Source organism: Sardina pilchardus, chromosome 15 (assembly GCF_963854185.1).
Source record: "Sardina pilchardus chromosome 15, fSarPil1.1, whole genome shotgun sequence".
NCBI lineage: Eukaryota > Metazoa > Chordata > Actinopteri > Clupeiformes > Clupeidae > Sardina > Sardina pilchardus.
In genome coordinates this window covers 22373304-22388303 of record NC_085008.1, presented here as the reverse complement: position 1 = coordinate 22388303, position 15000 = coordinate 22373304, and the positions used below count along the sequence as shown (strand labels likewise).

General features: G+C 46.4%; 2 protein-coding genes across 6 annotated transcripts in view; one reads left to right on the top strand and one right to left on the bottom strand.

Annotated features, from left to right (window-relative positions):
• fip1l1a (FIP1 like 1a (S. cerevisiae)) overlaps positions 1-11027 on the bottom strand; it is a 35189-nt gene extending 24162 nt beyond the window's left edge. For 3 of the 4 annotated variants that reach the window (XM_062557094.1, XM_062557096.1, XM_062557095.1), the window contains exons 1-10: positions 10742-11027; positions 10175-10199; positions 8041-8089; positions 7753-7847; positions 7507-7568; positions 7221-7328; positions 6862-6986; positions 6622-6698; positions 3598-3697; positions 3229-3361 (exon numbers count right to left, since the gene is read on the bottom strand). In XM_062557094.1, coding sequence (XP_062413078.1) covers positions 3229-3361; positions 3598-3697; positions 6622-6698; positions 6862-6986; positions 7221-7328; positions 7507-7568; positions 7753-7847; positions 8041-8089; positions 10175-10199; positions 10742-10814 — 847 coding nt within the window. In that variant the 5' untranslated portion in view covers positions 10815-11027. The remainder of the gene's footprint in view (positions 1-3228; positions 3362-3597; positions 3698-6621; positions 6699-6861; positions 6987-7220; positions 7329-7506; positions 7569-7752; positions 7848-8040; positions 8090-10174; positions 10200-10741) is intronic. The other variant, XM_062557097.1, reaches the window with a different exon arrangement.
• Positions 11028-11494: 467 nt separating this feature from the next.
• The window catches only part of scfd2 (sec1 family domain containing 2), a 147536-nt gene continuing 144030 nt past the window's right edge, over positions 11495-15000 (top strand). For both annotated transcript variants that reach the window (XM_062557090.1, XM_062557089.1), the window contains exons 1-2: positions 11495-12414; positions 12684-12852. In XM_062557090.1, the coding sequence (XP_062413074.1) occupies positions 11601-12414; positions 12684-12852 (983 nt within the window). In that variant the 5' untranslated portion in view covers positions 11495-11600. The remainder of the gene's footprint in view (positions 12415-12683; positions 12853-15000) is intronic.

Below are 15000 nucleotides of genomic sequence, written 5' to 3'. Positions count from 1 at the left end.
TGCAGAGAGAAAGAGAGAGAGGGAGGATGCAGAGAGAGGGGGGAGAGAGAGAGAGAGAGAGTGAGTGAGAGAGCGTGAGAGAGAGAGAGAGAGAGAGAGAGAGAGAGAGAGAGCGATTCACTAAACATCCACTGAGCCACAGCTTCCCCTCACTGATCCCGATCCTGCCGAACGGGCCGTGGGCACGTTCCCCCGTCATTCTCCCGCTGATCTCAGAACAGGACTCGCTGTCCCGGTAATGTGCCTGCAATGCAGTAGAACTTGTGTGGGACCCCTCTGCGCTCCCCTCTCTCTCTCCCCTCCATCTCCCCCTCTTCCTCTCCCCCTCTCTCTCCCTCTTCCTCATCTCTCACTCCCTCCCCTCCTCCCGTCTCTCCAGCTACACCTCTGTCTCCCCCCATCCTCTCCTCCTTTTTCTCCTTCCCTCTCTTCTTCCCTCCCACATCCATATATCCTTCCATACATCATCCCCCTCTCACACTCTGCACCTCCACCCCTCCAGCTACACCTCTCCAGCTACAGTACACCACTCCATCCCTCTTTCTTCCCCTCCCTTCTCTCCATCTTTTCTTCTCTCTTTTTCATTTCCCCCCCATCCCTATATCCTTCCATACATCGTCCACCCCCCCTTCTTCCCCTCCCTCTCCCTTCTCTCCATCTTTTCTTCTCTCTTTTTCATTTTTTTCTCCCCCCTCATCCCTATATCCTTCCATACATCGTCCACCCCCCCCCCCCCTCCTCTCCTGGTCCAGTCCTGCCCAATGCCGCAGCTGGTCTGTTCAGCACATTGCACTCGGTGGCGATGTGCTGCGCTGGCACTTTTGGGCGCCCGGGGTGCTATATTTAGCTCGCCCCCTATACATTAGCATCACAAAAGGAGCCGGGCGAGGAGAGAAAGAGGGGGGGCTGGGGTTGAACCTTAAGGATGTCAGGGCCCCCGCGACACCGTCTAGGAAGAGAGAGGGATGAAAGAGAGAGGTAGAGAGGGAGGGAGAGAGGGAGAGAGGGAGGGAAAGAGAGAGAGAGAGGAAGACAGGGAGCAGCCAGGCACTTCAAAGCCACAGTGGAGCAGCACAGCAGAGCTGGGGAGACGAGGAGGTGGGGACGAGGAGGTCAGCCAGGATGTGTGAGATGACTGCTTTAGAGAAGCTAAGCCATGGGTCAGACAGCACACGCGTGCATGTGTGTGTGTGTGTGTGTGTGTCTTTGTGTGTGTGTGTGTGTGCGTGTGTGTGTCTGTGTGCGTGTGTGTGTGTGTCTATGTGACTGAGTTTCTGTGTGAGTGTGTGAAGGCTGCTTTAGAAGAGCTAAGGCACGGGTCAGACGGCACATGCATGTGTGTGTGTGTGTGTGAGTGTGTGCTTTGGGGTAGGGGGTCTCTGTGAACCCTGGGAAGAGGGCTGTGAGGGTCTGAATTAGGAGGCTTTGAAGAAGAAGAGAAGCCAGACACTCAGCTGTGCAAAGGGCCCAGAGAGGGCTCACTGATCTCGCTCTCTCTTTATCTCTCTCTCTCTCTCTCTTTATCTCTCTCTTTATCCCTCTCTTTTCTCCCTCTCTCTCACCCTTTGCTTTTTCTATCCCCCCTCTCTCTCTCCTTTACTATCCCCCTCTCTCTCTCTCTCTCTCTCTCTCTCTCTCTCTTTTCCTATCCCTCCCACATGTGTACCAACACGGGATGGTCAGGAAGTGCAAGACTGACAAGCGCCTGATAAAAAAACCTGGAGAGTGTTATAGGCACCTGGCAAAAGGATAGCATGGACACACACACACACGCGCACACACACACACACACGCTTCCAACAGCTGTGCGGGCCCATCTGGGTTCACCTCGGCCTCAACCCCAGCCTTGGCGCGGCGGGGCGTTATTTATTGTTCTTAGCTCTCTCTGCTCCTCCATACGCAGCGCAGCACTGCTGTACGGCGCCGTGCGTTTGAAGTGCGGCCGGCGTGCCAGAGCGCTCGTGTTGTGAAACCCAATACCGTACAGCACCGGAGCGCCGTATGGGGCTCAGCGACATGACTGTGGCCAGTTGGACACATGGCTGGGCCAGGTTGCGGCGTTAAAGAGCCCCCCCCCCCTCCCCTCCCCTCCCCCCGCAGGCCTAGTCAGAGGGGCTCTCCACGGACAGACCCCTGAAGCGGGCCATGTAGAAGTTGCCGGAACGTCGCTCTTCCTGGGCCGTTCGTCTATAGGACACACGCGCAACACGTTCCTGTTCCCGTAAAACAATCAAGTTATAAAGTTTATTCAGAAATAAACTGAACTGAACTGAAACAATCAAGTTCCAGGTCCGGTAATGGAAACGGGCCTATAGACGCATGTTGTGCTTTCAGAACAACCTGGCACTGTCTACAGTATGTCTGGGGCTGAGGCGATAGTCGCTGAAGACCAATCCCAGGATAAGATCGAGGCGGAACTGAGGGGGAAGATAACTCAAGGGCTGATCTGCACCTTAGCTGGTGTGTGTGTGTGTAGCCAGGTGTCAGTAATACTTTCCAGGTCTTCTATTCAGCGCCACATAAAACGCGTGCCTCGCACACTCCTGTGAGGGACATCTCACGTCACACACGGACTTCCAACTCTTCCCGCTCTCCAAAAAAACCACGTTTTCAGTGTTAAGAGGTCGTGAACTTCCACAGTGAACTTGGGAACTTGGCTTTACAACATATGACAGCAGCACCTCAGAACATGGTGACAATCAATGGTGAATAAGAAACAAACTTCATGGAGTATGACCTAAAGTGGACTACTGTTAGCGTATGAAGCGTTGAGAGTCAGAATCACGTCACTTCTTTCATGAACTCTTCTGCTGAGTTTGCGTTTTAAAAACGATCTGACTAGAAAGCTTTCTGCTCCTCCGTGATTTTCAGCACCAGTGAAAGGCTGATGAAGGGATGATGATGATGATGTTTGCATGTGCAAAGCAGAATCAGGCAAATGTCTACATGGAGAGCATAACGTGTGAAACAAAAGGCTAAAAATAGCTTAAAGTGACACCATATGAGTATAACTGTATGTGTGTGTGTGCCTCTCTCTCTCCGTGTCTGTGTGTGCGCCTATCTCTCTCTCTCTCTCTCTCTGTATGTGTATGTGTGTCTCTCACTCTCTTTGTATGAGTGTGTGTGTCTCTCTCTCTGTCTGTGTGTGCATGAATGTGTGTGTGTGTGTGTGTGTGTGTGTGTGTGTGTGTGTGTGTGTGTGTGTGTGTGTGTGTGTGGTCGACTTACTTGGCAGAGGGATGAGAGAGGGGGTGGAGCAGTGACTGTGGGGAGGGGGCAGAGGGGGAGGGGGGATGTTCGGAGGGAAGAAAGGCATCTTAGTGGGCGTGCTCTCACCATCAGAGGACGGCTCTGAGATCACCTGCAGAACACACACACACACACACACACACACACACACACACACACACACACACATTCATGGATAAACACACACTCAAAGGCTGAACTGAAGGACCTCTCGTACCAACAAACCTCATTTGTTTGCACTTATATAGAGCTCTTCTGTGTATCTCTCTCTCGAACGTGCGCGCGCGCACACACACACACACACACACACACACACACACACACACACACACACACACACACACACACCTGGATGACATTTCCATCAGCATTGTGTCTTCTTCGCCCTTCTACTCGGCTGATGGCTCCCGACTGTCCTCCGATGACATTGATGGAGTTGCTCGACTTCCTGCTCACACACACACACACCACACACACACACACACACACACACACACACACATACGCTCAAGATCAGATGTGTGACCCCCACCACTAGCACTGCAGTAGTACTGGCTTCACATGCAAGCGCATAACAGCACAGAGCCTGCAACCCTGAGGATGTGTGTACAGGTGTGTGTGTGAGCATGGGTGTACAGTATGTATCTGTGAGTGTGTGTGTACATGGGTACATGTGTGAATGCGTATGAAAATGAATCAGTTCCCACATTCTGGATATATCACGCTAGGTTTAAAAAGCTAACAGGAAGTTCCGACTCTACCTCTCTGAAGCACGGCACATGCAGGATATGAAAGCTTATATAAAACCTTTATGGCACGACCCCCCCCCCTCCCCTCCCCACACACACACACTCCATTATCTTTACCCATCTGGATGATCCTCCCCATGTGTTACACACACTCTCTTTCTTGCTCTCACACAGATAAACACACTTACACACGCACACACACTTCCGCCGCTAAGAAAAGAACAACACCTTCTATCTCACGCACAGGCCCAGATGAAACACTAACCTATTTCAGTCAGGAGGACTTAGTCGTATGAAAGTTGCAGCGGGCCTTTAAGTAGCGCACTAAGAGGAAAGTCATGCTGGCTGCCTGCTCAACTGAATTCCTCCGTCTCTTGCACTATGCTTATCTCTCTCTCACACACACACACACACACACTCACACACACACTTTTTTCTTTTCCATCAAATGGAGGGAGAAATTATAGTGTGAATAATCAGCGCAGCGCCACTGACAGACTTTTCATCGTTTCACCTACTTTACCAATCGCACATGTTCTGCTTCTAACATAATGGGGGGAGATGCTTTACGTAACACATGAGCCATGTTTGTGTAGAGTGTGTAGAGAGAGCACACACACGCACACACACAGACACACACACACACACACACACGCTTGACTGCTCACACACACAGCCAGAGTCAAACACGCTTATCCCCTCCTACCCTCCGTGCCAGTGGAGTGTGTGAGTTCCCATGGACCCTGGTGTGAGAGGCCGGAGCCACTGAAAGTGGGACAGCTCAGGGGACCAGGCATGGACCACAGGCCCGGGTTGACACGCAGACCGGTGCGTCATGCTCCATGCTGTGTGTGTGTGTGTGTGTGTGTGTGTGTGTCATGTTCCATGCTGTGTGTGTATGTGTGTGTGTGTGCACCTTGCTTCATGTGTGTATGTGCGTGTGTGTGCGTGTGTGTGTGCCTGTGTACATGCGTGCGTACGTGCGTGCATGTCACTTCCTGTTCCCCTCAGCCACGCTCATGTCACAGAGGTCCAGACGGCGACGCGTGACTGCGCCTCTCTCCTCTTGAGCGCTTCGCTTCAAACGGGTTGCCCCTGGCAACACTTAACCTTACGCTGGACGGAGCGCGGGGCTCTTAATTGAGGTGACTGTTGGTCAGGCTGTCCACTCCGCAGCAGGCCAGACCACCATCTGGGAGCGCTATTACCGGCATTTCATCTGTGTGCGTGTAGACGCAACTCACTACAAGTGCAGTGGCCAACAGTGTTTATGTTGTTTTCTTGATATAAATAAAGTGAGTGTGTGTGTGTGTGTGTGTATGTGTGTGTGTGTGTGTGTGTGTGTGTATGCTTGTGCATGTGTTTATGTGTGTGCTTGTGCATGTGTTTATGTGTGTTTGTGCTGTTTGTGTATGCAAATGTGTGTGTGAACAGTATGTGTGTGTGTGTGCGTGCGCATGTGTTTATGTGTGTGTTTGTGCTGTTTGTGTGTGCAAATGTGTGTGTATGTGTGTGTGTGTGTGTGTGTGTGTGTGTGTGTGTGCGTGAGAGAGAGAGAGAGACACACACACAGTCTGTGTTTGGGGGTGGGTAGATAGGTGAGTGTACTGTATGTGAGTGGGTGGGTGGGTGGGTGAGTAAGCAACATATGGGAGTGTATGAGGCTCGCGTGTGCCTTCGCGTGCAACGCCGCCAAGGTCAGCAGCAGGATAATGGAGTAAAGCGGTGTGTGTGTACGGAAGAAATGAGGGTGAGAAACAGAGAGGCTTTTTCCTAATTGCAATAAATGACCCATGAAACACCTGGACTGGACGATGGAGAGAGAGGGAGAGACACAGAGAGCTAGAGAGAGAGAGAGTGAGAGAGAGAGAGAGAGAGAGAGAGAGAGAGAGAGAGAGAGAGAGAGAGAGAGAGAGTGAGAGGGAGGAGGGTGAGAGAAATAGAGAATCTGGCTGAAGAAAACAGGAAGTAAGAGACTGAATGACAATAACAACAGAAGAAGGTGAGGAGGAGGAGGTGCGTAGAGAAGGTGAGAGGAAGAAAGACAGAAATAAATCGAGAGAGGAAAGTGGAAAGAAAACAAAGGCAGGAAAGTGAAAAAAAGGATAAACACAGCCACAAACAAGTGAAGTAGAGAGAGAGAGAAAGAAAGAGAGAGAGAGACAGAAGAGAGAAAGGACTAATCAACAGTAGTAAATGTTTACAAACACAAAGAGGTCGGCTGGGCCTCTGTGTTTGGGAGTGTTTAGAGCTGGTAATAGCGCCATAAAGTCCAAACTGCCAGCGTAAACCTGTCCTACCCCCCCCCCCCCCCCCCCCCCCACACACACACACACCCCCCACCCTGTGCTAATCACTTCCCCTCACAGGTGCTCGTTAACGCTCGCACAGCCTCACACATCAGGTCTTCATTACCGAGAGCCAGAGGAAAACCAAACAAACCAAAACGAACGAATCTGCGTCTCTGGCCCGAGGAAGGTCATTTCCGAGTGATAATGATAATAAACTTGAGTTGGAAATAAGAGAGGAGTTTGTGGTGTTAAACTCAGTATCTGCTTTATTCAAGATTATGGAGACACACTCGCGCACGCTCACGCGAAGGCCTGGTGGGCCAACCACTGACCTTGACGAGCTGGAAGCCGAAATGTAGAAGTTGTCAGACTTGGACAGGGAGTGGTCACTATGGTGACTTGATCGACCCTAGGGAGGGGCAGAAGAGACAGATATGGGCAGTTAAAAGAGAAAACTAACTGCAGTCTACTATGATTGTAAGCAGAGATTAATGGTGTATGAATTTGTTTGTGCACATGTGCATGTGTTAGTGTGTGTGTGTGTGTGTGTGTGTGTGATTGATGGTAGGTACCAGATTTTTAGATGATCCTAAACTCATGACCTCCAGGCTCATGCGAAGCCTCCTCTGTTTGTCACAGTAGATCCTCCAGGTCTCCTCGTTAAAGCCGTAGTTGAAGTAGTCAGAGAGGTCCGCACCTGGACATAAACATACAAACACCACTGAGTCAGAGAGACCACACATACACACGCACACACGCACACACACACGCACGCACGCACGCACACACGCACACACGCACACACTTGGTGGAAAGCAGACGCACAATTACAAAAACACACAATAAGCAAGTAATGAGTCAGGCCATATAAACTGTTTATACACACACACACACACACACACACACACACACAAACAAACAACACACACACCTGGTTTCTTCCATGGCTTCTCATCAAAGGACTCCACGTCCACCTCCAGCAGGGGAGTTCCATTCACACTCCCCTCGGCGTTCATATCCACACCTTTGCTCTTGCCCCCTACAGAGGAGCAGAGGGTTTCAAAGAGGGGCAAAAGTCACACACTTTCACAGGGGGGGAGAGGACACATGGATTACCCTTTGGCAGTGTTTGGCCAGAGCGGGCTGACCAGCTGACAGCTGGCCAATGTGCACCCACACAAAGAGTCTGAGGAGAGTGAATGGGGTCACTAGTTTACCTGAGCCAAGCGTCCACCCTGAGCTCTTTGTGCTGAAATTCACAGCTGGGGTTCCAAAGGCTCTGTGGGGCAACAACACACACATGGCACGAGTCATCATCATCATCATCATCATCACCTCACACACACACACACACACACACACATCAATACAACATCATCATCCTCATCACCACCATTGTAAAGCAGTATGGCTAGATCACACTGACGCTTCACAGTGTGAGGGGTGTAAGAGCATAGAGTCACCTGTCTGATTGGCTGTTTTCACCGCCCCCTGGCTTGATGTCACCAATGGTGACACAGACGTCATCATCGTCATCACTGTCGCTTTCCTCTTCACTCTTGTGTTGTACAAACAGTCAAAAAGGCAAATCAGTGTTCTAAAGTTCAATGTTCACATATGTTCATGACCACAGTCCATACATTAAAAACGAAACAGCACTATACTACAGGCAAAAAGACGCATACAAACACTCATTTCAGTCCAGGCATCACATCTTGAGAGAAACAATACACTTTAAGATTTGTTAGTACCTGATTGGCCACATCGTTCCCATCCTTCACCTGTCCCTCAGCCAATGAGCTGTGAAAATGAGAAGGCATGAGAATAATAATGACTAACTAAGCTTCAGATGGAACTTCCCGTGATATAATTGAAGAATACCGTCACCTAAAGCTGACAAAGCTTTTGAAAAATGTAGGCTATGTACAGTACCTGTAATGTATATGACTTCTTAAAAATGTGTAATTAATATATTATTGATTTCCTTCATTCACACACGAATGACTAAGCTGTAGGCCAAATCCAATTATCAACTTTGACAATGACATTATGCGGCAACATAGTGAGACAGATATGACACTGAATGTGGACCTGAGTACATGAAGCAGACACATTAGACTACGTTAAGGGCCTCATTAGAGAAATGTTCAAGCTGCCTTAACTAAACACCTTTTACTCACGGTCTACACAAAAAAACGGTTCTGTGACAGATATACCACTAGACAACCCTGGTTCACTGATTTGCAATGCAGTGCACGATTACAACATAACATTTTATAGGCACAACAATGACACCCGGGCCAAAGCTTCATCCTTGTGTGACTAAATGAAGATATTCTTCAATGCTGTCCGACTCACATGTTTTATAAATTATTGGGGATTTTGTTGGTTGAGCCATTTAACACATCCCTGCATTTTTTATATATATATTTATATATATATATATATATATATATATATATATATATATATACTGGGGCATGGGGGAGGGGGAGTTAAATTGATGAATAGGAGCATAACTGGGTGAATGTCATGAGAAATGGGTAAATATCTTGCGAAATATCAGGATGATGCGCTACACTTCACTCACACGGTGCCCTCCTTCCACGCCCTATAATCCAATAATCACTATAGGAGCCACCTTATCCACCCTGCACATAAACATTGCTTACCCCACTGCGCCATTTAACGAGCATCCGAAGAGTCTTAAATGTTTCGCTTGACTTCTCACACATTTCGCTCCTCTTTCAACGGTGACGACACAGACGTATCGCTCAGTACTGACGGCAGCCCTCGGTCATTACCTTGCACTGAAAAGGGCATTAAATCTACACGCTTCATTAAGGCAGCACAATTCCCCCTAATGAGAAATAAATGTGTCAGCCCATCTTATTCCAAGTCAGTACACTGCGCACTCTTGTAAAAAAGCTCACTTCACGGTTACAGTTATAAGGGTAAGTAATGCACATCACATAATTAGCATGAGAGAGTTTCAGCGATGTCAGGGAACAGGACGGCCGACACAAATTGGGAATAATTGGCTATGACGCGAGGGTGTGTCACAGGTGTATGAAGGACATTTACAGTAGGAGTATAAAATTAAATGTCCTACATACAGTAAATCTGTGTCATGACGTGTGGTCACTGTAACATTTAAGATTTAAGGCCCACAATTGCAAAAGACAAACAGAAACAAAAAAGTCCTCCCCCCAGCCCAAAAAACCCCAAACAACAACAATGGAAAAAAACCCCAACACGCTTAAGGACAGGTTAGCCCTAATTTATTGACGTGCTGAGTAGGGAAATGTGTAGGTCTCGTCAAGTAAATACCCTGGCTTTTTAAGATCCTGAACAAAATATTGTGAGCCTAGTTCTTCTGTTGTTATAGTCAATTAAATTATTTATATCTGAGGGGCATTCCAAGAAAGTAAGCACTTTGAGCTGCATTCTGTGTATGAAAGGTGCTATACAAAAACAATGTATTATTGTTATCATTATTATTATTATTATCATATTACCATAGTAGGAAATAACATGGCAGGACTTACAAGACAGCGCAGGACAGACAATAGACAATAGCCTAAATAACAGTATACTGACAAAAACAAAAACATGACTGTAATCTTGCAGTGATCCAATGTCCAGCACAGTCCAACAGCTATAACAGATGTTAAGATACTTTGTGTGTGTGAGGAGGGATGCTGGACTGTGACAGACAAGCAGTCTAGGGGTGTTCCCACACCTACTGGTCCCATACAAAGTACTACTGCACAAATAGGGGGTTGAATAATCGAATAAATAACATAATATTTATAGACAACATACAGTACTATTAAAAAAAAACACACAGAATATAAACTAAAATATTGTACAATTCATACACACCTGTCCTTTTGTTCTTCATCATCATCTGTCCAGAATAAAAACTCAGTAAATGTTTTTTGTCAACAAATCCATCAAAACAATGTATTGATAAACAGAGTCAACCAACTGGATCTCTTTAAACTTTCTTTTAAACAGAATCACAAAGAAGCATAATTAGTCAAATTAGTTCAAATTAAAAACATCACTGGCAAGTTTATTGGCCGACTGCGAGTAAATTACTGACAGCAGAATGTAACGTGAGTTATTATGCAAATTCGGAATGACAGTAGGCTAAATGCTCTCATCAGCCACCACAACTGGCCCCTTTAAAAAAAAAAAAAAAGTAACGGTGACACCTGTTTAGCTGGACAGCCGAGGCTATCCTCGCTAGCTACATTGCTATCTACAGCTAACACCCCCCAACTTATTGCACATTGACTGTGACGACTGATTAGCAGCCATAAAAAGATAACGTTAACATCTTATCATCACTAATCCTAGAGCCAAATGACAGGAGGGAAAACTAGTAACAAGCAAATGTATGAGTGGCTTTTACATTCAATGTAATAGTGAGAGATTTAATCTCACCTCCATATAGCCACTCTTCTTCGTCATCCGTACCACTATCGGTAGCAGCTTTTTCCGTCTCCTCTGTGGACATTATAGCGTTCAAATAAATGAACCCCACAAAAATAGACTGACAAGTGGTTGACACCGGTGAGGCTCAAGCTCGCTCTCATGAAACAGTTAGAAAGAAATCAATCGACAGTCGTACACTTGTTGAAAGTGGAGTCCAGCTGTTAAATGACAACGTAGTCAACAGGGATCAAACACGTTTCTATGGAACACACTGTTCACCTTTCACCCGACAGTGGACAACCCCACGGTTAGGATCACAGGAAGTTCACAGAAGTTTGTCCTCATGGCAACTGTCTCTCGAGCGACAGACACGACTCAACTCAAGAACTCCAGAAAGAAATCCAGTGCTTTCTGAACTTTTAATGAAATCAAGCTATAACATTACCATTTGAGTTTAATTCGTAAAATGACACTACTATGGCACAACTAAATTCACTGATGATGTTTTCTTCTTCTTCAATAAATAGCATTATGCGACAATTTTATTTTATTTTATTTGACATTTTTTTAATGTTTAATTTCATGCAATTCAATCAGAAATTAACTCAAACATTGGTATTATTCTAATCCAAAACAAATTCATACGGCATTAGAAAAACCATGCTCCTTTTTAAAACTCCCAGCTGCTGAACGCTGGTAGGGGCAAAATGCTATGACGTTTATCTGTCGCGACGCTCAATGCCACGTCACCTATAGGAGACTCTCATGTGTTTACATGAGTGTGAAATGAAATCTACTGCCGACTTCTAGTAAACGTCTATTTTTTGTGTTCGTCATATAGTTTCAAAACAGCATTATTTCGGTGAAGATGCTGACGATGGAAGGCTTCACTTGTTTTCCGGGGTTAATGTGGGAGAAGGTGCTGTCAAAGGTAAAGAAAGCGATTGTTTTCATGGATGACAGGTGCAGCGAGAGCCTTCACTGGAATGGTGGAGCAACCAGTTTATTAGAGGCTGGAGCACGTAACATTAAGCAGTTTTCTAGCTTTGAGGCTGGAGGAGACAACGAACCCAAGGCTGTGTTTGTAGTTAGCACTCTGCTAAAAGGTAGAACAGCGGACATCATTAAAGACATCATTTCTATGAGCCATTTCCAGTACTGTGTTGTCATCACCGCTGTTCCTCACTCTATTCATCTCCTTGCTAATAATGTCACCACGGAACTTGAGGGTAACCCAGTGTTTGAGCAGTTCGAGGAGAAGCTGTGTGAATGGATGGGTGATATGAACTACACCGCTGAGGTGATGCATGCACCGGTTGTTTTCGCCTCTCTGTCGCAGCAGTTCCTCCTCTCACCCCTTTTCTCAGAGCTGTTCCCGTTGCTCCCTTCCGACCTCCAAGCCATCAACCAAAAACGTCCGGAGAAGAAAAGATTTAGCAGTTTGCTCGATGTGGACATACACTCTCTCCCCTCAGAGTTGCAGATACAGATTAAATCCTTGGCTTCGGCCTTAAACACCATGTTTGAATGCACCAACACACGCGAAGAGAGCTTCGCTGTCGGACCCATGAGCCGTCTCATAGCAGGGGAGCTGGCTAATCATCCACAAGCCAAAAACAGAAGAAAGATGGCCCCCAACAAGGCATCAATTGTCTTCATAGACAGGATGCTAGACCTAACAGGTGACATATCCTTGTATTCCTATCTCATTTGTATAATGCATCTGTCCTGTATTTTAACCCATTGGATAAAATGTGAAGTCTCAATACACAATACATAGCTGCATGATGGTAGCCTATACATTGTTTGGAGTCTACAATACCTGTACAGTATATTCTCTTGTAAAATGTAGAAAATAAACAGTCCAGTCTATAGGCAGTGCAGTGAGATGTTTTAATCCTACTACGATGCTGGAGATAAAACTGTTACAATCTGTCTATTTCTACTTCAGGAGCTGTCGGTCATCATGGTGATAACCTTGTGGAGAAAATTCTGTCGGCCTTGCCCACGTTGCCAGGACACACGACTGACATTCAGGTGGACATGCTGGAGCTGACCAACCTGCATCGCACCCCAGACATAGAGGGGGTCCTGGCTCCAGGCTGCCTGGCACAAAACCAGTAAGGGGCATTTACAGAGACACACAACACAAGCCTCATCGCCCCACATGTATAAAGCTGGGGTGGCACTGCCACTCATGTTGTGTATTATTTACTCAAATGCAAGCTGCATGAACGTTTTCTTTATATTATGTAGATTATGCATCAACGTTGAGGCAAATCTGAGCAGGGCCAAATCACAATCATCATCAACATCAACAACAGTTAGCCGTGAATTTCTTTTAGGCTGAGCTGAAGTGTCATTGGCTTGCTGGAAAAGGTACTTTTTAAAGTCAGGACTGATCATTGTTGTGAGATTCAAACATCTTCATGTAGTGCCGTAAGTCTAGCAGAATGGTCAATTCATGTGTTACTAGCTTGCAAGATCATTAATACAGTACAGTACTGTAGACCTCTGTCGACCAGACTACTACTTTCCAGGAATACAGGAGCATGATAGGCTATTTGTCAAGTGTGCTGCGTTGGCAGTTTTGCCCCCTACACACACACACACACACACACACACACACACACACACACACACACACACACACACACACACACACACACACACACACATACACAAACACACACACACCTCCTGTAGGTAGTGGGTGTAATCTCAGACAAGAGACAGTGTTCTGTGGGCACCAGTCGGACTTTTTAATGTTTTTGTCTCGCTCCCGTGGTTATGTCTGTAGGTAGGGGATCTGCTGTACCTTACATGGGGCAGAGCTGCGGTTTCAACCATAAGAAAACACACGCTCCTCGGCCTCTCAGTCCACACAAATATTCAGTCCCATTCTTTTCTCCATTTTTTGTTTTTCAACTCCCTCTGCATATTTCTTTTTTTTTTTTTTTCCATGCTCACACAGCATGTGTTGTGTCCTCCTGTTCTCAACTTTGTTGGGACTGACATACATAAACAAACATCGCTGGACGTTTTCTGCTTAGGCTGTCAGGAATTGTGACCGTCATCCCTGCTTTTCCCTGAATTTCTCTGGCTTTTGTTTGCCAAAAGAGAGAGAAAAAATCACCCCTGTGCCACTGGTTTTGCCGATGTCATTTCCTGCAGGCCTGGATGTGGTTTCGGCCGACCCCATGGCCCTGCTGTGCTGTGAATTTGGTCTGACTCACCCAGCTCTGCTTGACCACTGCGGTGGACAGACCACTTTCCTATTGGTGAGGGAATCTGTCTGTTGTTTCATAAGAGTCAGTCCTGCTACTGCCCTTGCATATGCTCTTTGGTTTGGGAGTATTTTTACCTGGTCACAGTTTCCATAGGTTTGCTGTTTTTGGAGCGCAGCTCAGGGATGTATGATGATGATGATGATGATGGTTTTTTGAAGTAGTGCTATGCAAATAAATTTCGACTAAACATCTGCCATAGCTGACCTCAGTTCAGATGTCATGGGTACATGTCTATTTTGAGTGCCTTTTAGGTCAGTGAGCTATATTTCCCAGATCAGATTCTCATCATTAAATACATTTATGATCACCATTTTCTACTTTATTCCTGAAATTGGGCATTATTATTTAAAAAAAAAAAAGAAAAGAAAAAAAACAGAGGGTTATGAGCCAGTCAGCCTTTGTCTTGCATTTGAGGGACTATTAGGATCAAGTCAGTCTTAGCCGTCAGGTGCGTTCAGACTGTCTGGGGATGGCTCATGAATCTTTTTGATAAGAATATGGGACAGGATGGTTGCCCTGTTTACGATCCTGTAAAACTTGAGCAAGCACTCAGGTCTGTGTTTGTCATCAGCTCTCCTTGTTACCTCAGGAAGACGTGGATGTGGAAATATTCTGTATTCTGTGGAAGCACACACACACACACACGCACCTACACACACACACACAAGCAAAATATGCACACAATTATCTGCCAATAGCACAAACCTGCACAAACTGGCACTTACATAGACAAAAACAGACAGACACACACACACACACACACACTGATTCTAGCTGCTTATAATGCATCATTGCCAGTGTGGTGTTTGGATTGTAAAGGTTTAGATTGTTGCCGCTGTTGCTGGGTGCCTGGTTAAATGTGGGGTTGTAAAATGCACAAATTGGACCACAGAGGGAGGTTAACCTTTAAAGCAAAGGTTACCAACACGTTTGAGGAGGGCAGGTTTATTTGGGTTTGCCGTTTAATAATGATCTATC